Raw genomic sequence first — 24,640 nt, 5'->3', positions numbered from 1 at the left:
CTGAAAATATTTTATTATCGAATTTAATTTATTAACTATAATCTGAAAAAAAAGATAATGAAAAAAAAATATATGTGTGTGTGCGTGTGTGTGTATGTGTATTATAATATCATCCTTATGTAAATGTGTATTATAATATCATGCTTGTGTAAATGTGTATTACAATATCATCCTTGTATAATGAGGATACGCAAATAATGTTGATGGTAAATAAATACATTTATATATGAAACATGTTGCCGGGTTTTACGAAATAAATTGTAAAATTAAAAACAGCAAGCTTGACATATTTTTCATTTGACACAAAATTAAGAATGCCATTGCGATACATAAAATTAATAACGATTAAATATCTTCGAGGAATAATGATGCAATTGGTTTAAAAAAAAAAAAGAAAAGGAAAGAAAAAAAAAAAGAAAAAAGACTTTCCAAATCTATTTCAAAATTTGTTTTTTACTATAATTTACTTCAAAGACAATTTTGTAACTAACGATATAGATAGTCAATACGAAATTGTATGATCCATACTTAGCTGCATATTTATAGTATTCATTGTACACACGTTGCACAATTACGACATCAATGTCAATCGGAAAGGTCAATCGATGGATTACGTTAGCATTTGTAGATGCACGCGAGAGCAACTAACACACACACGCACACACACACACACACATGTACATGCATACACACGAATATATATATCGGTCAATGTACTTTAAAAAAGTCATACATCAGATGATAAACGATACGATTGATATACAAGCAATATTATCTCTCATTTCAAAAAAATTATACATATGAGATGTTTTTTTTTTTGTTTTTTCTTTTTTTTGTTATAATTTTTCACATCGTCAAACGATAATATATTAATAACAATGCTTTCTCTATTTTGCAAACATTTGCAACAGACAATGCATCTTCTACTTTCTCGTTAATACGTAGCTTTCGAGTTAGCTAGTCGTTCTCGCAAAGTGAAAGTCCAAGCTATATCGAATAGAAATAATTATTAATAATAAGATAGAGGAAAGAAAGAAAGAAAGAAAGAAAGAAAGAAAAACCAAAATAACGAACCACACATTGTTCCAAACAAAATTAATTAATTATCACATCGTTGAGAACTTCAAGTTTTTTGTTTCTTTATGATCCTTAGCTTTTAAAAATTGTTTATTTCTTTTAATTTCTAAGAAAACATTCGTAAAACGAACGAGATTAATCATGAATTAATTATTTAATTGTTCATTGTATTAATCGTTAATTTAATTGAGTTCTTCGGATTTAAAAAGAAATCTTATCATCGTTTCGTAAAAATTTTTAAAAAACTCATATTTTATCTGCAAAATTGTTAAATAGAATTTTTCAAGGTTTAGATTTTGAAAGATATTTTTTTCGTTTCATAATAAATCGATGGCATATTCATATCATCTTTATTAATTAATTATTAAAATTGTAAAATCTTTTTGACGATATTTGAATTTGTAGATTATATATATTTCTTTTGTTATCAAATCAATGAATCATTCCAATTCACATTTTACTATAACGAATTATTAAATTTAATTTGATAGTAAGTTATATATAATCAATAATGACTCGTTATCTTTGTAAAAAAATACCATATTTATAGACGTTGTTAGTTTTAATGAAACTTAATGATCGGTATTATGTATTTTTATTATTCATCATTACGTCATCTTGACAAATTGGTGATCATAAGATTTTATAATAGTGGACAAGAAAATTATACAAGCAAATAGTACTTATAAAAATACAAAGATATAGATACTTTTTTTTTAATACAAAATTATAACATCATCGTTTTTAAATCGGATTAACAAATTAATCTTAATCTAAAAATTCAAATCACTCTACAGCACCATGCACAATTTTTTTTTATTTTCAAAAATCGAACATTCATTCATTCATTGTTAAAATTAAAATTCTACAACGACGCAACTTATCCGATTTGTATTAAAATTTTTTGTTTCTTTTTATACATAAAAAAAAAAGAAATGACAAATAACAAAAAAAAAGAAAAGAAAAGATATGGTAGAAACACTCTCCTCCAAAAAAAAAATAAATAAATAAAAAAATTCGTTTATCCTAGAAAGCACAACATGCGTGATCAATCGTATTTTACTTTCAAACAGAACGTAAATAAGAGTGACGATCAAATCTAATGTCGATTACCTATTAACTCTTTCTAACTCGTATGTCACGCTTTGGATGACAAAAACAAATTTCTTATAAAACACTTAAGCTAACTACGACAATCGTTTCTCGATCGGTTATTTTTATTTATTATCAGTTTAATTAACGTCGTATGAAACGCAATTAAGAGCTAATTATTTCTTTATTTTTGATTTTATTAAAGATTTTATAGAAACGAAGAACGGAATTATTCGAATTCAAAGAGTCGCTTAGATACAGATTTATTCGTTTACTCATAATCGTTTTCAATTATTTCACACATTTTTCTGACCGTATTAACATCGGTAACCATGACATAATCTCTCTCTAATACGGTACCCATCCTAAAATGATTCCTTTCATTTTCAGTAAGTTGTTTCCTTTTCCTAGCCGAGCAATGAAATTCATTGACCTCAGTCTTTAATCTAATATTTAATATATTATCCGGAGTAATACCGGCACCTGGCATTATCAATATTTTTTTCATTGCATGCATACTTTTTAAGAGACTGATACCTTTCTCAGCTGTTTCCTGTCGTCCCGATGATAAAATCCTATAAAAACCGAGGGAATGCAATACATTAACGGTTTCTAAAGGATCCTGTCGCATTTCGTCGAAAGCGCGATGAAACGTAACGGGAAGTGGTTTAGCTAGCGATATTACTTGCTTGCAATAAGTTGTATTGATTTCACGGTCTTCCGTTAAAGCACCGAAAACAAAACCATTCGCTAATTTTAAATCTTTGATTGTTTTCAAATCGAATAACATGATATCCATTTCTTCACGAGAATAAACGAAATTTCCGCTTCTAACGCGTAACAGAACGTAAATGTCTATATTCGTTAATCTCCGAATTTTATTAACGAAACCAATTGACGGTGTTAAACCACCTTCCGATAAAGACGAACATAACTCTAATCTCATGGCACCACCTATAATCGCGTTTTTTGCAGACTCAAATGTATCCACGCAAACCTCCAATCCCATCTTGAGACTTCCTGAAACATTTTAAAAAATGTATTTTGAGAAGCCTCGAACGATTCGAAATACCTAACCTCTATTTTTTAATGTATACGATATTTTAATCTGTATATTATCACGGAATTATTTTGGAAAGTTAGAAATGTATTTTTAATGAACTTTTATATAAACGGTTAAAGACGATATAGCGAAATAAGATTCGATTAAAAATTCCTTTTTGATTGAAATTTAAATTTATATCGTAGTATTAATTATGTTTTTTTTTTTTTTATATATGTATACATACATGCGCGCGTGTGTGTGTGTATACTATGATCGTACAGTTATGACTGTATAGATAAATCTAATTTAATAAGTAAAAATAAATATATAAATAAATATTTAGAATTTTCGTAATAATGGTTCAAAAATTTTCATTATTTAAATCGATTTCATTTTCGAAATGACGAACGATATTATAATGTAATTAATAAAACATCAAATCTCAAGTTTTACAATTTCAAAAATTGAATTAATTGAAATTGTTGACGTTGTTCATTGTGACCGTGACATTAAAAAGCATAAATATTTTCCAATTTAAACATTCAGTTATCGTATTAAACAAAGGATACGTTAAGGTTCCATCTTTACCGTCCGTCGATAAATGTATTACTCGTTTGAAAATGTACCGTACGATAAACTCGGCCCAAGATTATTTAGTGCCTTCTGCAAGGAATACATATTATCGAATTAATTTTTATTTCTTTTCTGTTGATATCCAAATTATTAATTTTCTCTCTTCTTTTATTAAGTAATCAAATTTCGATACAAGTACGATTAAATTAATAAAACACATTATATCTTCGACATACTATATATATATATATATATATATATATATATATATATATATATATATATATATATATATATATATATATATATCTTATACCATAATACAGAAAATAATACTATTTCCGAATATTAAAACGTTAATATATAAGTTCGTTTCTATATAATGTATATTTCATATTTATCTACTTACAGTCAATTCAAGATCAATAAAAGATATTCTTAATAAGCACCAGAATAAAATATGTCACGTATACTGTAGTCAATCTTACTATATTGATTACGAATTTTCTACTGTACAACCGAACGTGCCGAATAGGCCGGAACTTGAGATAATAAAATAAAAATAAAATAAACGAGTATACGATGTATCATCTGCTGTTTACTACACCATTGGTTAACTACGTATGAAGATGTGACTCAATTTGTGTTACGTGATGTTATTTGCCAATCAGAGTACCGATATCGTTCAGCCAATACCCGTCAATAATCTTCGTTTCTGCAAACCTAGAAAAAATGCAAGAAATATTTGATTGCTTTGGTTATGAATTTTCGTTATTTTGATTACATGGAAATAGAAAGGAAGTTTGTTGTATAAAATCTTTGTTTTATAAAACTTGTTGATATCAAATATATTCCTCGTTTCATCAACGCTATCTTTACGAGTTAGAATTAAAATCGCACATTGGAGAAATAATCATCAGACAACGCCATCTATGAGAAAATTTGTTGCGGCGATGGCGCTACCTATAGGGTATTTCGTTAACTACGTGAAACAGCGCCGTCAGTGAGAATTGAAAGAATTATTTTCGATTAATGTAAAACTAGAAAGTAATATGAAATAACTTTTTATAAAACGTAGTTAATATGTTTAAATAAAATAAGATGTGTTTAAAGAAATATGAAAGAAATCTATCAAAACAAAAAAAGAATTATCCCTGTTTACTCGTTTCTTTGATTACATGGGAATAGATACGTGCCATCTTTGTTTTATTAAACATATGTATGTATATTATCGATGTATATTAATTATATTAGTATCGAGTGTATCGAACGTCTTGTTAAAAGGAAATCTTAGTATTATATCCGTATCAATTAGAATTAAAATCGTTTCTAAAATGATCAAGAGACGACTACGTTATAAGAGACGAAACGTTATAACATCAAAAGCATTATTTTAGATATATGTAAAAAATTTAACTATTGATACACATTCTAACAATCTTTTTGTCATCTATAATATAAATGAAGAAAATGTATAAGGTTAAAAAAAAGAAAAGAAAAAAGGCCCTACATAAAAAAATTAATTACATGAACAAACATATACCCTACGATAACTGTACGTTTATATATTAATTATACATATATATATATATATATATATATATATATATATATATATAATTAATAGTGAATGTTAGGAATAACGAGGATTAATTCGTATACGAGATATATAAAGCGCATTTGAGATACTATATTATACAACGTACATAGTAAAATAATACCAAGAACGATACAGTAAAAAATAATAATAATAATAATAATAATAATAATAATAATAATAATAATAATAATGATAATAATAATAATAATAATAATATAACAGACGATTCAGAAGCGAATCTCGCGACGAAAAATGTCCAAATTTGAAATAAAAATTTTTATATATATATATATAGAATTATGAAATAAATTATCTTTTTTAGAAATATTGCAACTATTCAAAAATGTCGGTGGAGTAGCGAATTTATTTATTTATTTATTTATTTATTTATTTATTTATTTATTTATTTATTTATTGTTTTTTTTATCTTCGTTTCAATGTGAGAACGAGACAATAAAATTATCTATGAAATACAATATGTCATTTGTGATTAATCGGTCTAACGATCAAAGAAACTCACGTTTCAAATAAAATTATTATATATTTAATTAATATATATATATATAAATATATATATATGTATATACGTACATACATACATACATATATATATACATATATATACATATATATACATACATACATACATATATATATGTATATATATATATATATATATATATATATATATATATATATATATATTAATGTAATTTTTCGACTAAAATTCAATAAAGATTTGTATATATGAAGTTAACTATGTAAAACCAGGACTGTCCACGAACGAATCTATAAAAATTTGTAGATCCGCATATATCCTATTGAAAATATCTTTGTCGATCTTAAATGCATTCATTATTTCCTTCAAAACTTTTCCTTTACATTCTTTCAACGCGTTTGAAATTAATTTAAACGTGCGACAAAAACGTCAAGTAAATAGTTTAAAATACATATAATATACGAATGTGTGTTTGTGTAGCTATGTGTATGTATGTGTGTTTGAACGCGTTGGTGTTATAACGTTACCTATTACGATCATTTAAAGTACAATTCGAAACAATGATATCATCGGATATAATTAATGTATAACTCATACGTATCTCTCAAGGAATTCACCTAATTCTCAATCATTTTTTTTTTGTGTTTAATTTTTTTTTCTCTCTTTGTTTTTGTTTAAATGACATCATTTTAGGAACATCGATCGTTCGATGTTATTACACGACGAGAAATACGAGATGATAATTTAATAATAATAAAATAATAATAATAATAATAAAATAATAAAATAATAAAATAATAATCTAAATAATAATAATAATAATAATAATAATAATAATAAAAAGAAAATATGCGCACGAACACGTAGCGAAAGGGAATAATAAATATGTTTTTTTGGCCAATACTTATTTAAAGGTTGACCAAAAGAGATTTATATGTAAATAAAAAGTCGCGTGGGAGTGATTGTTATTTCTAAAAAAAAAAAGAGTAAAAAAAAAGAATAGAAAGTTATATAAACAAAACAAATAATAAGTATTACATTGGGACGAGAGACGAAAATTCGTGTTCATATGTTTTGAGAGTTTACATGTTGAAAGTTAAAACAAACGACGACGTAGATGAAAGCGTGTTATTCACGAGCTTTTCAATTATAATTGTTCGCGATTGGAAAAGATCGAAGATCGTACAATGAAACGGAACGTTTTTCTTCCGGTCAATAATGGACACGACAAGGAGTAGGAGTAAGTATAATAATAATAATAATAATGATATAATAATAATAATAATAGTAATAATAATAATAAAGATAATAATAATAATTAAAAGAAGATAAAAAGGAAATAATACTCGAAAAACTTTCACGTAAATTCGACACCGACGTTGTTACTTTAAATTTAAAAAGAAAAAGAAAAAAAAGAAAGAAAAAAGAAATAATGCGTCTCACATACTTCAATAATTTTACTACGATTCGTTTGATTATTTTTTTTTTCTTCTAACAAAAGATTAAAATTTCTTTTTATTTTCTTCTTTTGTACAACATGGCCGCCGGAGCGTTCGCCGCCATGTCGTAAATATATGTAGTATATATATATTTCTTTTTTCTCTTCTCTTCTGCTTCGTTCATTCGTCATTCTCGCATTAAAATTTATAATAATTTCGACATGATCTCTCCCGATAATTATATGTCTTTCATTTATTTTTATATTATATTAATTTTTTTTTTCTTCATTTTTTTCTTCTCCACTCTCTTACTTCATTTTTCTTCATTTTCGTTTTAGTTTTATTCCTTTTTATTTAACCTATTATATTTTATTTAACCTATGTATTTAACCGATTTCTTTTGTAAAAAAAAGACGCTATTACAACCTTTCTCTCTCACTCTTCTTTCCTCTTATTACTGTTGGCACTACGTAATTTAAAATGACAACGTCGCTCGGTTACACTGTTAATTTTTCTTGGTGTTTCGTCCTTGTCTCGATCTTTTTTTTTCGTCTCTAATCGCGAATAAAAATAAAAGGGGATTTACAGAAAATATCGGAATATGTATTGTTATTATAAAACGCGATGCTCGAATGGTCGCAGGAGGAGAAATTTGATCACACAGAATTTGTGTGCGGATTGACGACGGACCAATCAGAGGTCACCGTTTGAAACTGCAATTGGCGACACGTTAGCTTGATTCGCGTTGCTCGTCGCCCATTTGTTCTTATGTGGATCTACGCCAAATCCTTCATCGTAATTGCCTCTAGTTATGAAAAGTTGTTTGAAGTGTGGAATGCAATATAGTTTGCCGTTGTTCAACGTAAACGTGTCCATCCTGTTTTACAAACAAAGAAGAAAATAAAAAAATAATTAAACAAGTTAATAAAGACTATGTGTATATATATTTTTTTTTGCATATTTTTTTTATATAAATATATTAATATACTCTATAGTATACTAATATTATAATACTATAATATGATAATATAGAATTCAGTATTATATTAATAATATATATACTATTTTTTTTTTTCTTATAATAATTAAATACGTATATTAATACGTATATTAATAATAACATACCAATATATTATAATGCAATGGTATAGTATATTAAAACATGCTATTTTAATATACTATAATATATTATAATAAAAAATTATTTGACACATATTATTATATTATAGTGTATTATATAGTATACTATTTTACTATACTTCGTATAATTTTAAAAATATAAAGATTTTATAATAATTGATAAATACCTTAAAACGCAATTGCATTGAAGACATCGGAAGCACTGTTTGTGAAAAATTTTGTTATTTGTTTCGACCTTCTCGAGCGGATATACCTTCTTTTTGCAACTTTCACAGACATCTGTGCAGCTTGCTTGAATCTCCTATTGTTGTTGTAGTTGTTGTTGGTTTTTCCGTCGTTGTCGTTGTTTATTGTTTCGTATTATCGAAGAGACGAATAAAAGAAAGAGAAAAAAAAGAAACATAGAGATTATAAAAAAAAAAAAAAAATAAAGAAGTTGAAATTTACTCTGGTTAAAATAGCTAATCTCAAAAATATCTAAAAAAATTTCATTCGATGGTCGTCTCGAAATTTTGTCACGACGTTGTATTTTCCGCACAGTTTACAATTACAATAATATTATTATCATTATCATTATCGTTATATTATTCTTATTTTTATTATTATTATTATTATTAAATAAATACGTATTATCGTATTACAGGAGACATCTTTCATTCAGATTGAGTAAAAGAATTTTAAGAGTTTTGACGGATTTGGCCCTAAAATGGAGATTCGTTGGAGACATTTTGTTCGATAGATCTTTGTTTTCTTTTTTTTGCGTTTTTTTTTTTTATTTATATATATAGGATATCTCTTTTTATTTATCAATTATGATATTACCGTAATAATAATAAATGTTATACATGAAAAGATATTACACGTCGTTAGAAATTATAATTGATGTTAAATATATATAGAAGAGACGGTAAAAGACGAAGAAGAAAAGAAAAGCGAAGATGGAAAAGGAAAAAAAAGAGAATGAGCGAAAAAAAGAAAGAAAGAAAGAAAGAAAAGAAAAACGCAATCGTAACTATCGTAAATAAAAATTATCACTTATCTTATCGTGTAGTATAATATCGCAGAAAAAAAAAGTGAAAGAAAAAATTAAAAATATCTTTACTATAAATAAATATATCATTGTTCAACGCAATTCCATTCTCTTCTCTCTCTCTCTCTCTCTCTCTCTCTCTCTCTCTCTCTCTCTCTCTCTCACACACACACTCTCGCTTTCTATCGGTTGATATATCTTCTCGTAAACACGATCGTGTTATATACCTTCGCTCATACTAATGCTTTTTTTACGTACACATATATATGTATGTTATATATATACAAGGAATGCATCAAAAGTTTTATAAATGCATCAAAAATTTTTGGGTGATATCAAAAATCAATTACTCTTTTTCGACACTTTCAAGGCTACTTGTTTTCTCTTTTGTTTTGTTTTGTTTTGTTCAGATGGAAAAACTACAAACGCCATTTATAAAGTTGCAAGTATAACAAAGAGCATAAAAAAGGTCAGAAGAAAGAGTAAATTGATTTTTAAAAATTAAATAGGAATTTTTGATTCATTTAGAAACATTTGCCACACCCTTATATACGTATGGTGTCACGGATAGAGAGTACACCTCGATTATACGATTTTTGTGAAATTATTGCACGAAAATTTATCGAGAAAAATAATGATAATAATAATAATAATAATAATAATAATAATAATAATAACAGCAACAACAACAACAACAATAATAAGAAAAAAATAAAAAGAAAGGGAGGAAAAAAAATAAACGTCCGAGTGCCTCGTGGAAAATATGTAATAAAAATGAAATTTTAATTCTAATAACTAATAGAAACTAACTTTTCATCTCTCGATGAAATCAATAATTTGAAAAAAAAAAGAAAGAAAAGAATTTATTATTATCATTATTATTATAACTTCTTATTCTTCGAAAAAAGTAATGACGGATGAAATTGAAATAAAAGAGAAAAAAAGAAAGGAAAAAAAGAAAGAAAGAAATGCGCGCTGTTTTATCGACATTGATGGTAATCAATCGCAGCGCCATCTTCTCTTGGTAAGAGATTTTTATTTATATATGCATGTATATATGTATATAATAAATATAACGTATAAATTCGAGAGGCGTGGCTCAGATAGCTTAATAACGACTTATACAACGTGCTATATATTTATCAAAGTTGAGAATATAATATATGTATATATATATATATATATATATATATATATATATATATATATAATGCATGTATGTGTCGTGTATGTCGGTACTAACGATCACGAAGGAATAATTAGTTGCACTAATTAATTAAATAATTAATTAATTAAGACAATTGCTGTACGAATTAATTAATTATTTAACTAATTGTAGTATATAGATTTATACGTTTACCTGTGATCATTTTTGATCAAATGACTTTCTTCCTTTCTTTTTTTTCTTTCTTTCTTTCTTTTTTTTCCTTTTCTCCATTTTTTTTTTAATCGTTTTCCACTTTCTTTTCTAAAAACTACGCGAATACCGTCCCTACTATCTGTGTACGTCTTCGTTCTGACTCTGTATATGTATATGTGAGAATATGTTTATCGTTTGTTCGTTCGTTAGCTTGTTTGTTTTGTTTTTCTTTTATTTAGTTTTCGTGTATACACCGATCGCGCTCTTTTAATTCACTAATAATATTAGTCCTTATAATTATTTCCGGAGAACGTTCGAAAAAACGCGCAGAATTTGAATTCGTGAAGGACGATCGTTCTTGTTTCACTTATTTTTTCTTTTGTTCTCTTTTCTTTTTTAATTATTTTCTTTTTCATTTTCTTTTCGTTTTTCTTTTTGGTTGTTTTCTTATTCAACGCGTTCTCGTCGAACGTTCACCCGAACATTTTCAATATCCTTCGGGATTGATCTTTGCACTATGTGACCTATAAAAAATATAAAAAGTGCATTTGACGCGAAGTAGGTTGCCATTTCTTCTTTCTTTTTTTCTTTCTTTCTTGTGGAAGAAAATTAGTCACTCTCTCTTTCTCTCCTTCTTTCTTTCGCTCGATTTGATGCGAGTAGAGTATAGCGAGCAAAATACGTATATTTTATATATGTGTATATATATGTATATATATATCATATATCATGTGCGTATATCTCTCTCTCTCTCTTTCTCTCTCTCCCTTTCTTTCTACGTATTAGAAAGCTTGATTCGTTGATTAGATCTTCCCGTAGGCCGACACACGATTAAAATAGAAATTTCACGAATTGTTTTTTTCGCATTTTTCTCGCAAACGTATTTCTTATCCAACATATTTCGGAAAATTATTAAAAAAACGAAAAGAAAAGAAAAGAAAGAAAGAAAAAAGAGAGTATAAAAGGGAAAAAATAGAACAAATGTATTCTCTTTCTCTTTCTTTCGTAAGCGTTCATTTTCGTCGTTCTTAATCGTCGCCATTGTAGTCTCCGCCATTGTCATCTTCGCTCTTGCTGACGTCATTTAAGAGACGCCATTTAATCAGTCAATTCGAAGTATTTTGAGGAAGCTCGCTTATTATTATATCTATTTACGACGAAATAACACTTGAGAGAGTAAATTATTTTGGCTGGCGCGCATACATGACAACGTTTATACATATATTGTGTATATATATATATATATATATATATATATATATACATACATATATATATATTGAAATATATATATATATATATCAAAGCTACGATTTCTCTTCGCTACGAAAAAAGCTTTTTAAGTGTAAAACGTTCGAATTCGTTTTATATATATATATATATATATATATATATATATATATATAAACATTTTTAAAAAGCCCTTGAATTCTAACCTCTAATTCTGTCTCTCTTTCTCTCTCACTCACTCATTCTCTTTCTTTCTTTCTTTTTTTTCTTCTTTCTTTTTAACGTAACCGTATAACATCAAATTCTTCATTATTTTTTTTTTGTTTTGGAAGAAAATTATTATTATTATCATTATTATTATTATTAATTATTTATTATTATTATTATTATTATTATTATTATTTCTTTTTGTTTTTGTGTTGCATCGCATATCAATTTGCACGTATTGGCACTTTTGCAAATTGTAGAAACGAAAAGGCAAAATAACAATGAGAAATTTGTGAAAAAGCGAGGATTATTTGAAGTCTATTACTATGAAAATTTATGGCAGTTTTATGTGTACAATGTATATACATACATGCATGCATATATGCATATACATATATACGTATATAGTTATCGAGTCTATTTTTATAAAATTTCTTGTTAAATTTTAATAATCTCTACATTTGGCACTTTTTCTTTGAAATTTTGTAATATTAAATAGGTTATGCTCTGAAAAAAAATTGTTTATATTCACTAGACACTTTCTATAAAAAAAAAGAAATAATAAAATATTGAATAGATAATATTAAAAAGAAAAAAATATATATACATATTTATTCTAATCGATCGCAAACGCAAATGTTAAAAAGAGAATCAAAAAGAAAAAAAATATATATATATGTACACGTAAATGAACTATTGCACAAGTGTTCGTTGAGTCGTTGACGTTTTTTTTCTTTTCCTTTTTTACTTCTTTTTTTTTCATTTTTCTTTTTTTTTTTTTTTACTAATCCTCGCATTGTCACAAGTCTCCCACGTTCGTGTTCGTCTGATAACAATATATAATAATGATAATAATTCTCATATAATATTAATATATCGATAATAATAGTAATAATATATAATATATAATAATAACGATACATATGACGTATTACAATATACAAGATTTGTGCGACGAAAGAAATCGATTTTACAATTATCGGAAGTATAGAAGTAAATCGACACGAGAAAAAACTTCGTGAACGATCATTTTCGTCGAAGTTCGATAGATCGTTCGAGGATATGTTTTCGATGCACCTTCGTTTATCTTCGCAAAAATTGAAAAAACAATTGAATAAAAAAAATATATATATACACACACACACATATATATATATTTATATTAAATTAAGAAATAATAAAAATTTTGAAGATAATAAAATAAGAAAAATGAAAGTCAGAAAAAATTTCAAATATTTTCACAAGGATTATTATTATCGATAGGAAGTAACGAAGTTTCACGTTTATATTTTCTCTCGTGCGATTTAATTACTTCGCACGGGTCCTTCATCTCGCATAATTTTTTAATTTTGTATTATCTTTCCTTTCTTCTTTATCTTTGTTTTTGATTTGCGCATTGAAAAAACAACAAACGAATTTTTTTCGGTCGATTTCCTTCTCCGATTGTTTCTTCTCGATCACGAGAAGAAAAGAAAAAAATTATGGAAAATCATTTTGTTTACTTTTTCTTTCCTTCTTTCTCTTCTCTCTCTCTCTCCCTCTCTCTCTCTCTCTCTTCTTTCTTTCTAACTCCATATTTCATAATTCGCTACTCGCACGACACAGTATCGACGACGTATTTAATTCTGACTCATGCGACATACTTTTATCATTTCTGCAATTTTTTTTTTGTATTTTTTCTTTGTTTCCTTTTTTGTTTTTTTTTTTGGTTTTTTTTTTCTTGTTATACACGATCTCTCTAAACGCTAAGTTTTTACTCGACTAATGCGTAAGATATAATAACACGCTCTCCTTAGATGAAGAAAAAGAAAAAGGAAAAAAGAAAAAGAAGAAGGAGAAAAAAAAAGGAGAGAAAAGAAAGAAGAACAGAGGAAAATTTTGCACTTCCCATTTCTTTTTTCTTTTTTCTTTTCTTTTTTTCGTTAATCCAAAAAAATCCGCGGATTCTTTTGCCGCTTTTATCTTTCGTTTCGATTTCTTTTTGAGGAAAGTGCGCGGTTAAGTTTTTGTAAATTTGTGATTATCGACGATTTGTATATGTGTATCTCTCTCTCTCTCTCTCTCTCTCTCTCTCTCTCTCTCTCTCTCTCTCTCTCTCTCTCTCTCTCTTCCTCCATCTTGATTTTCTCGTTCATTTTCTTTTTCTTGATTTTTTTTTGAATCTTCGTTTCTTTCACCACCATCATCATCATCATCATCATCATCGTCATCGTCATCATCATCATCATCATCATCATCATCATCATCATCATCATCATCATCATCACCACCATCATCATCATCATCATCATTATCATCATCATCATCATCATCATCATCTTCGTCTCCTTCTTCTACTTCTACCTCTTCTTCTTCTTCTTCTTCTTCTTCTTCTTCTTCTTCTTCTTCTTCTTCTTCTTCTTCTTCTTCTTCTTCTTCTTCTGTCGTTCTTCACGCTCGTCGGGTGTCGCAGGTCTTCGTACTTCTCGCTTTACTGCACCGGCCATTCGAGAAAAAATAAGTATACTCGGATAAGAGAGTACGATAGCGTGTACGCATACACATACGTACGTACGTGACGTTCGTGCGTTCGTGCGTGCGTGCGTGCGTGCGTGCGTGTTTTTTTATTTTCGTTATTATTATAATTTTTTTTTTCGTTAAACATATATTATTATTTTTTTTTGTTTTGTTTTGCTTTCTTTTACGGGATCGTGCAGGTCCCGCGAGAATCGAAGAAGCAAGTGTTGTGTGCGACTTGGTCATCAAGTATCAGAAGGGTTTGGGGGATGCAGTCACGCGTTAATTCATTCCAAAAGAAAAATTGAAATAATACGTTGATACGATCCTGGTCGTCATCCTGTTGTCCCATTATCGTTTTCGATGACGACCTATTTTTTTCTTTTTTTTTTTTTTTTTTCTTTTATATATCTTCGCAAATTATCTCTGCTACGTTCGATCGGTCGAGACAAGGAATTGAAGTGTACGACGTTATCCTTTTTTTTTTTAATTATTAATTTTCATTTTTCGTTTTGTTTTATATCAGTATAGTTTCTTTCGATTCCTTTTTTCTTTTTCGTGTAAAACGTAAAGAGAGAAATATTGGAAAATATTATAAACGATTGTTAGAAAATAATTTATATATTATTTATTAATATATTTCATTTCCATCTCGATCGATAATAACGTTATGTCACACGAATCATGCTTGCTAATAATTATCTTATTGTTAGATATTACAAATATACTATCTTATATATATATATATTATGAATATAAAAAAAGGCAACAACGTCATCGAGCATCGTAAGAGATTAAAGAAAATAAAATAAGAGAGAAAGAAATAAAAATAAAAATAAAAATATAATATAATATAATATAATATAATATAATATAATATAATATAATATAATATAATATAATATAATATATTAAAGAAAAATAAAATAAAATAAAGGAAAAGGAAAACGCTAAGCTTGCTATATGAAAAGGTCAATGCATTGTTTAATTCACACTACTACGTTTTCTAACTTAAGCCAAAATAAATAAAGAAAGAAAGAAAGAAAGAAAAAAAAAAAACAGAAATTTCACAAGAGCGTGCATCCGTCTCTTTCGAGGATCTACGCGCCGTTGATTTCATATGAATCAAATCATTAAGTATTAAACCATTATGGGATGCGAAAAAAATGGCTAGTAATTCCTCGAATTCGACGTCTATAAATATTCTTGTTAGGATTTTGTAATACGATATAATAATATTATCTTTTATAAAAATAAAACTTAATGTAAAAAAGAAAGAGAGAGAGAGAAAGAGAGAGAGATAGAGAGAGAGAGAGAGAGAGAGAGAGAGAGAGAGAGAGAGAGAGAGAGAGAGAAAGAGAAAGAGATAGACAAATAGAAAGAACACAAAAATATATTTACTAATTTAATTATTTATTATATAAATATTTAAAATTTATATACTTTTTATTAAATATGTATATATATATATATATATCTAAATGTATCATTTATTATATAATTATATTTATACTCGTCCATATTTTATTTCCATAAAATAAAAATGTTACAAATGTTGTTTATATATATATATATATATATATATATATATATATATATATATTTTGTTTGTTATTTTTTCTTTCTCTCTCTCTCTATCTATCTCTCTCTCTTTCTCCATCCTCTTAATAAATTTATAATAAAATATATATTAGGAAAGAACAATGGCACAAAAAAAATTAGACTAACATATTTCATCATTCGCTGTACACGGAGATTATATTTTTGTCTCCGTTTCATAGTTATTAGTGCAAACAAATGCTATTTATCTACGTGTAAAAAGAAAAAAAAAAAAGAAAAAAGTCACATTGCATTGTAAATAAATAATTTGCGGGCCAAACAGTCAAAGTTTCTTTCGTCGCAATAAATAAACACAAAAATCAAAACTAAATTGCAATAGAAGATATTGTTCGTTAAAAGATAATAAATAGCTACGTCAACAAAAAAAAAAAAAGAAATATACACATATAGAGAGAAAACGTGATTACGATTGCAGGAGTAAAACGGGAAACGTGCATTTGGAAAACACACGAGACTTGGATAATTAAGCGGATACAACATCGAAACTTCGAAACACACCATGCATATTACACCATAATTATTATTAATATTGTTTTCCTAATAATAACATTAATATATTATATTCAATCGATATAATATATTTCAATCGATATAAGAATAATAATAAAATAATTTGAATTCGAAAAGAAATTTACCGACGAAGATCAATTACCGACTGAGCGAAGAATAAAAAATAAAATAAAATAAAGTAAAATTGAAAATAAAATAAAAGAATATGTATATATATATATATATATATATATATATATATATATATATAGATCTATCGGTCAGCGATCTTTGTTATATAGAAAAAAAGAATTATACATAAGAAAAAAAAAAGAATAATAAATAAAGAGATTTTCAAAACGTACTCACCACAAATCGATTGACTTTAATTTTTGGCGCACGAGGAGACTCATTGGTCTGTGATCCGAGTGATTCGAAACGAGCTCTGAGACTGCTCGCTGATTCTATGCTCGACTGATCGCCTGTACTCTGAGCTATTTCCATTTCGGCAATATTGTGATTACTCGGTTTACCGTCGGTCTCTTCCCAATGTTCGAATTTCGCGCGTAATGTCTTGGCACGTGCTGCATTCTGTGCCTGCTTTAAAAATTCATCCTCTACCTATAAAAAAAAAAAATAAATAAATAAATTTAAGTAGCGAATTTTTTTTTAAGATCATCATTTATCAATTATTTTCTTATACCCGATAAATTGGCGAAAATATTTTCATTCATTAATTTCCCGTCGATAATAGCGTACAACTTTCATATATCATCAACTTCCTTACATACATGTATAAAAATATCATACAAAACGTATATTTAAATACAGGTTACGTTAAATGATAAAGAAGTTGAATAATTCCTATTTCCGCCGATAGATGTCACTCGTCAACAAAATTATCGACAAGATTATCGGTATTGATTATTATCTACTTTCAGGCGCACAATACGTACTTATCGTCAAACCTTCCCGTAAACAATAATTAAATCCTATAAATCTCGTTTAATCGATATTTTAATTAATCTGAGAAAACACATTTACACTTAGTTTCTTAAAATAAACGATTTCCCTCGTGTAAAAAAGATAAATAGAAAAATAAGAAAAAGAAATTAATAATAATAATAATAATAATAAAAAAGAGAACTAACCTTATCGGAGGCTCTGACGTAATTTGGATCTCTTTCCTCGGCACTCTCGTCGGCTTCAGACTCCTCACCTTCCTCTTCTTCGTCCTCTTCGGAATCAGAGGCTGTTTGCTTCGCGAACTTGTCCTCCGGTGGTGGCGTGAAACGTTTCAAAGGTTTCGGACCCTCCGGCAATTCCTCCTTGCACGCATTCTCCTCCATCTGCCGGAAGATCGAGAGCATCTTTCTCGCTGTGTCTGTGTGTACAACTTCGTCCACTCTATCGTCGGCCCTCACAACGTCAGGATCACGATATATTTCACGCTCCGGCGAATCCATCTGCTGATACGATTACGGAACATTTAAACATTTTCTTCCAAAAAATTTTTCCCCACTTTTTTTTTTCTTTGTTTTTTTCATTTGCTTTCTTAATTCTTATAATCATCGATCGATAAAGACGATGAAATTCAGATTATTTCTTTTCTCATTCAACACAAATGAATCATCGCAACGAACGTGCGTTTTAGCTTTACGAAGTATTTATTAAACGTATATTTATTAAGATACTTTGGTTAGACGGGAAGTAATGCATTTTTTTTTTGTTTATTTTGAAAATCGTGCATCGATTAAAGATACATACTGTTCTTTATTTCTTTAATATCAATTTTCTTGAATTCAACGACGATCTTTTTCTCTTAATTAATTTCGTAACTAAGTTTCCATTACTTTTTTCTTCTTTCTTTTCTTTTTTCTTTTTTTTTTTAATGTATTGTTGTCTCTATCTCTATACGAAAATAAATGAGGTTAGGAACGAAGATAATTACGAATTTTTGATAAATTAAAAATTGCAATGTTCGTTAACCTCACTTTTCTAATAAATAATATTTCAACTCGATGAAATTTTGTTTGAATTTTTCGTACGATTAAGAAAAGATAACAATACATGTTTCCACAAATACGATATTTAAGATTTTATTAACCTCACTTTTTTCTATTGGTTCATATTAAAAATTAAAAATTTTTCGTAATCGACGAAGTTTTAATTCTTATAATATCTATATAATTACTAATTTCAAATCCAACAAAAATAAAGTTAATAAATTGACGACTCTTTCTAATCTGTCCCTTTCCCTTATAACGAGAAATGTTAACGAGGTTATGAATAATAATGAATTTTTCTTAACCTCTACGTTTATAAAAACGGATTTGTTAATCCTGCTCTTTTCTTTTCTTTTTTTTTTTTTACATATCCTCCCCAAAAAATAGGAAAAAAAAAATTTCTTCAAGCTGATGAACTTTGTATGAACGAATTCAGCCAACTTTCTACATGTTGTCTTGTTTTTGCGAAAAAAAAACAAGATTAAAATGTTTTTACTTTTATGAACTTTCTAGCTGTTTATTATAAAAATATATATAAATTTATGCTGTTTTTACTTTTTATGAAACCAACACATATATACATACATACATACATACATACATACATACATACATACATACATATAGATTTATACGTACATATTCGTTAAAACAGATAAAAAATATATATACATATGAAAATAACTTTGTATTCATAAGACCGTTATTACTGATAAGCCGTGAAAGGATGAGCCAATAAGGTCAAAAGTATATTCGAACGAGCGTCTTTATCGAAACCGGATGATAATTTCGAAGGTAACGCAGAAAGAAAGAGAGAGAGAGAGAGAGAGAGAGAGAGAGAGAGAGAGAGAGAGAGAGAGAGAGAGAGAGAGAGAGAGAGAGAGAGAGAGAGAGAGAGAGAGAAAGTGACGTGTTCTCTCAGGTAAGCGGTGAACCAACACTCGAAACTTCAAAATATTCCTTTTCTTTCCTTTTTACCATAGCGAGTAGAATTTCGAGGTTAGGACGTGACTCAGCGCGAAAGTGTCCTTTTTACAATCCCCCTAAAACCGAACCTGGGCCACCTTCGGTATGAAAATTTATGCTGTCCTCGCGATTCACTCTGTTTCGTCGACGTTCTACAAATTTTTTCGAGTAAAACATTCTTATTATTGTTATTATTATTATAATTATTCATTATTAAAAACAAAATTATTACACGTAAAAAATTATTTTTTATATTCGAACTCTCGAATAAATGATGTAATCATTTAAAAAGAAAAAAAAAAATATTCCTAGAAAGAGAGTCAATCATCATTTGTCGAATTATTCGTAACGTTAGATTCACACCATTTTTCTTTTTTTTTTTCTTTTTTAAAAATTTCTAATAAGTTTTTTTAAACAAAAAGAAAGAAAATACAATAAAAAACGAATACAAACAAATACAAAACAAGAAAATTATTAATAAAACAAGAAGATACTAAAAATAAATGTACGACCTTCTTATAAATATAAAAAGAAAAAAGAAATACGCAATACGAAATAAAAACTTGATTATAAAACGTTTTCCTAAATATGGCTCGTATACGTATGCAACCGAGTGACTCAACGATCAAAAAAAGAAAGAAAGAAAGAAGAAAAAAAAAAAAAAGAAATCGAAAAAATATCGAATAAAATATATTTGTAAAAATTAAATAAAAAAATTAAAAAAAGAAAGACAAATAATGATTATAAACAAAAACGCATACTTGCATAAATAATCGAGCCTTTCATATATATGAAACAAAATTTCTAATAATTGTAATATTAATAATAATAATAAAAATACTACTAATAATAATAACAAAAATAATAAAAAGAAAGAAAAAACACCGAATAAGAAATTTTCCCTATAAACTTTACTTGTAATTAGCTTTCATTCGTTCACTCATCATCATCATCATCCTTATCATCATCATCATCATCATCATCATTATTATTATTATTTATTTATTTATTTTTAATGAGAGTTAACCAAGACTTTCTTTTCTTTTTTTCCGTTTCTTTTCCTACTTCTTTGTTTTTAATTTGTTTACTCATGTGCGAAAGCATATATCATGAAAGCTATATACGCCTACATATGTTTGTCTGCACAAGAGAGAGAGAGAGAGAGAAAGAGAGAAAGAGAGAAAGAGAGAGGAAAATACTTTACGCTCGATGATTCGCAAAAGAATGCCTTTGAAATGTATCGTGAGCACGCAGAGAGATCGTTTTGTACGAGAAAGAAAGAGGACGAACTAACGTACGAACGATTCGCGATAGGTTCGATGTACGCACTCCCGGACTTCTCCATTATCGTCACTTATGTCAATTCCTACGTGTCGCGACGTTTTCGTTTACGTTGCCGTTTCGTTTCCAATTAACTCCGGCTGACGCTCGTCAGTTGTGACTCGATTTAACTAACGTAAGACGATTTAAGACGACTTCTGTCTGTCTTTTCTTATGTTTCTTTCATTCTTTTCTCTCTTTCTTTCTTTTCTTTTCTCTCTCTTTATTTTCTTTTTCCTTATCTTCTCCTTATTATCGTTACATATACATATATATACAAATTTAAAACGAGTCATTCGGAAAGACAAACTAATTGAAATATGCTTTAATAATAATAATAATGATAATAATAATAATAATGATGATGATGATGATCATAATAATAATAATAATAATAATAATAATAATAATAATAATAATAATAATAATAATTGGAATATACTTTAAATAAAAAGTCACGAGAGAAAGTATAATATTAAGATCATCAAATGATATTTCGCGGCATTAAAATCGTAAACGATTTTTTTCTTTTCTCTTTTTTTTTTGAACTGCTTTATCAATTTTAAAAGATTCTATCTTTTTTTTTTTTTTTTTTTTTTTTAATAATCAATAAAAGTTTTCGACTGATCATTGACGAGTTATAATTTTCGTACATTTTGTTTAATCTTTCGTACGAATTGGTAGAAATTTGTTATTTTTTATTTTTTAATTATTCGTCGTAATAAACATTTAATTAGTCGAGAAACAAACTCGATCGATTCACGGAAAAATAAACGAAAAAAAAATTGTAAAGGAAGAGCAGACCTACCGAAATTGTGAAATCTAAAAGCTAATTATTAATTTTAAGAGGCCGCAATATTTTTTCTTCTTCCTTTTCTTCTTTATCTTTTTCTTTTTTGTACAAGAAAATGTAACTTTCAGAATAACTATTAACTTTCTAACTTGTTAATGATAATTAAAACTTTTTTTTTCTATGTACCCGACGTAATAGAAATTTAATATCCAACGAAACTATTCGGCTAACATATTTTTCTTTTTTCTTCATTCCGTTCAAGAAAGAAAATAAAAAAAAAAAAAAAGAAAAAAGAAATAGAAAGAAAAAAAGAACTTCGTTCAACGCTGAAAAATAGTACATACTATTATTATCATCACTATTACTATTATAAATATTTCATGTTTCTACTTCTACTTTACAGAAAAAAAAAATTATTATGGTTAACTCGAATTATAATATCGTACATCTATTATTCACGCCAGCTGATCCCGTAATACGGTTTTAAACGATTTTTCTTTTTTTATCAAATAACAAACATCGAAATGAATAGATCGATACGCACCATAACTTTCACTAAGTACTAAGTACGAGAGAAAGAGAAAGATAAGGAAAAAAAGAGAGAGAAAAGAAAGAAAAGAGAGAGAGAGAGAGAGAGAGAGAGAGAGAGAGAGAGAGAGAGAGAGAGAGAGAGAGAGATTACTGAAGTCTTTTCGCACGGAAGCTTCTCACGATTCACGTCGTTTTATAATAATCTCACCGTCATTCTAATACTCATTTAGGCTCATCTACACTATTAACCACACAAAGAGACCAGAGGAATGCCACAATATGAAGTAAGAAACGCAAAATATGATCTTTATTACTACAAGCATTTGATATATATATATATACATATATATATATATATGTATATATATATATATACACACACATAAATTTAAATTCATCTGAAATTTTAATATTTACGAGTTAAAGAAGACAAAGAAAAAAAAACAGGAAAATATTTTTATCAAGTTTCACTTCTTTTAAATTAAATTAAAAAAAAAATTTTTTTTTAATTTAACTCTATTTATTATTATTATTATTATTATTATTATTATTATTATTATTTTCTTCTTTCCTCTTTTTTTTCTAAGGAACATTCTTTTCTTTTATTTAATTTTCATCGAAACGTAAATGAGAGAGAATAATGCTAATAAAAATTTTTCTTCGTTGCTATGATAAAAAAAAGTCATGGCTGTTCTACAAAAAATATGATCTTCACTGTACGTAATTCAAATATAAACAATCGATAAAACGAATATTTTCTTCATTTTATTTGCATTATTAGCAAATTAAAAGAAGGTAGAAAATGTGTTTCAAAAAAAAAAAAAAAAAGAAAGAAAGAGAAGAAAAAACAACAAAAAGTGGTAGAAAATATGATCGTCATTTCGCGTAGAAGAAGAAGTTATGATCGATCGAGGTAATAAATTTTCCATTTTTATTCAATTTTCATACAAATGAAAAAGATTGAAAGAGAAAGAGAGAGAGAGAGAGAGAGAGAGAGAGAGAGAGAGAGAGAGAGAAAGAGAGGGGACGGGGGAGTAGAACGAGCGAACAAGAATAATCAATCTTAACACGCCAATAAAATATCTTCGACAGAAAAATGACAAGCCTTTTATATGATTTTAAAATAAGACAATCGAGAAGAAACGATCGATCGAAGTAATGAATATTACCTTTCATTTAATTTTCACCGAAACGAAAATAAGAAAAAGAAAAAAGAGAGAGAGAGAGAACAAGGATAATAAATTCTTTTCCCATTAAATACAAAATCTTCGATGAGAAAATCGTATATTCCAGTATTAAGAAAAAAAAAAAAAAAAAAAAAAAAAAAAAAAAAAAAAAAAAAAAAAAAAAAAAAAAAGAAAATACGATCATATTATCAAATTTTCATCAAAATGAAAATTACAGAAATCAAGAGAGAATGAGAGAGAGACAGAGAGAACAAAGACGACCAAGCTTTTTTTCGTTAAATAAATTACCTTCGATGAAAAGATTGTCGAGTGTTCCGGTATTCAAAAAAAAGGAAAGTAAGAATAAGAGAGACAAAAAATACGATTGTTAGTTCAGGTAAGAAGATCGATAGAAGTAACGATCGATCGATCGAAGTACCAAATGTTTTGCTTCGTTTAATTTTTACCAAAAAAAGGAAAAGGAAAGTTAGAGAAAGGGATTAGAGGAAAGGGACAGAAAAAGAGAGATAGAAAAACAGAGGTAAAAAAAAAAGAAAAAAAAAGAGAGAGAGAGAAAATAAAAATAAAAGATAATCCTTTTCTCAAACATACGATACTTTTTTCAGAAAATGCTTCGATCCGTTTCCCCTTTCCTTCCCTTTTTTTTGCTCCCTTTTCCAAAAAAAAAAAGAGAAAAAAAAGAAGAAAAAAAAATACGTATTTTACGTAAAGTACGCAAAAAAAAAGGAGAAGAAAAAGAAGAAGAAGAAGAAGACTAAGACGAAGACGAAAATGAAGATGAAGATGAAGAAGAAGAAGAAGAAGAAAAAGAAGACGAAGAAGATGTGGAAAACGATTCACAGGATAAATATTCTTGAGGGGTCGATTCTGGTGTCGAACGACGGACGGTTGCTATGCTGCGCGAACACGAACGTAAGAAGAAAGAAAGAGACAGAAAGAA

The 24,640-nt window shown here is 27.4% G+C and overlaps 2 protein-coding genes across 20 annotated transcripts in view; both read right to left on the bottom strand.

The window, feature by feature from the left end:
* Positions 1-1,656: 1,656 nt before the first annotated feature.
* On the bottom strand, positions 1,657-4,868 carry LOC122627932 (copper homeostasis protein cutC homolog). Of its 3 annotated transcripts, none has more exons than XM_043809597.1 (3): positions 4,620-4,868; positions 4,486-4,510; positions 1,657-3,191 (listed from the first exon to the last, which is right to left on the bottom strand). In XM_043809597.1, the coding sequence occupies exon 3, from the start codon at positions 3,176-3,178 to the stop codon at positions 2,441-2,443; it is 738 nt and encodes a 245-aa protein (XP_043665532.1). In that variant the 5' UTR covers positions 3,179-3,191; positions 4,486-4,510; positions 4,620-4,868; the 3' UTR covers positions 1,657-2,440. The 3 variants fall into 3 exon arrangements, with proteins under 3 accessions (XP_043665532.1, XP_043665530.1, XP_043665531.1); XM_043809595.1 differs by lacking the exons at positions 4,486-4,510; positions 4,620-4,868 and adding exons at positions 3,803-3,877; positions 4,197-4,480 and having other exon boundaries at positions 1,657-3,189; XM_043809596.1 differs by lacking the exons at positions 4,486-4,510; positions 4,620-4,868 and adding an exon at positions 4,197-4,481 and having other exon boundaries at positions 1,657-3,189.
* A 2,901-nt stretch (positions 4,869-7,769) lies between these two features.
* Positions 7,770-24,640, bottom strand: part of LOC122627928 (kinesin-related protein 4) — a 100,433-nt gene continuing 83,562 nt past the window's right edge. For 14 of the 17 annotated variants that reach the window (XM_043809577.1, XM_043809573.1, XM_043809570.1 and 11 more), the window contains 4 exons: positions 18,049-18,366; positions 17,267-17,518; positions 8,633-8,766; positions 7,770-8,202 (listed from right to left, as the gene is read on the bottom strand). In XM_043809577.1, coding sequence (XP_043665512.1) covers positions 8,019-8,202; positions 8,633-8,766; positions 17,267-17,518; positions 18,049-18,366 — 888 coding nt within the window. In that variant the 3' untranslated portion in view covers positions 7,770-8,018. Of the gene's footprint in view, positions 8,203-8,632; positions 8,767-14,677; positions 14,766-17,266; positions 17,519-18,048; positions 18,367-24,640 lie in introns of those variants that run through there. The other 3 variants (XM_043809580.1, XM_043809572.1, XM_043809583.1) reach the window with 2 other exon arrangements.

Source organism: Vespula pensylvanica, chromosome 3, assembly GCF_014466175.1.
Source record: "Vespula pensylvanica isolate Volc-1 chromosome 3, ASM1446617v1, whole genome shotgun sequence".
Taxonomy (NCBI): domain Eukaryota; kingdom Metazoa; phylum Arthropoda; class Insecta; order Hymenoptera; family Vespidae; genus Vespula; species Vespula pensylvanica.
The sequence above is the reverse complement of the archived record's forward strand: the minus strand, read 5'-3'. Positions and strand labels throughout refer to the sequence as shown.

Excerpts from the sequence above, each read along its gene's own strand:
- LOC122627932 (XM_043809597.1), bottom strand. The coding sequence starts at position 3,178 with ATGGGATTGGAGGTTTGCGTGGATACATTTGAGTCTGCAAAAAACGCG.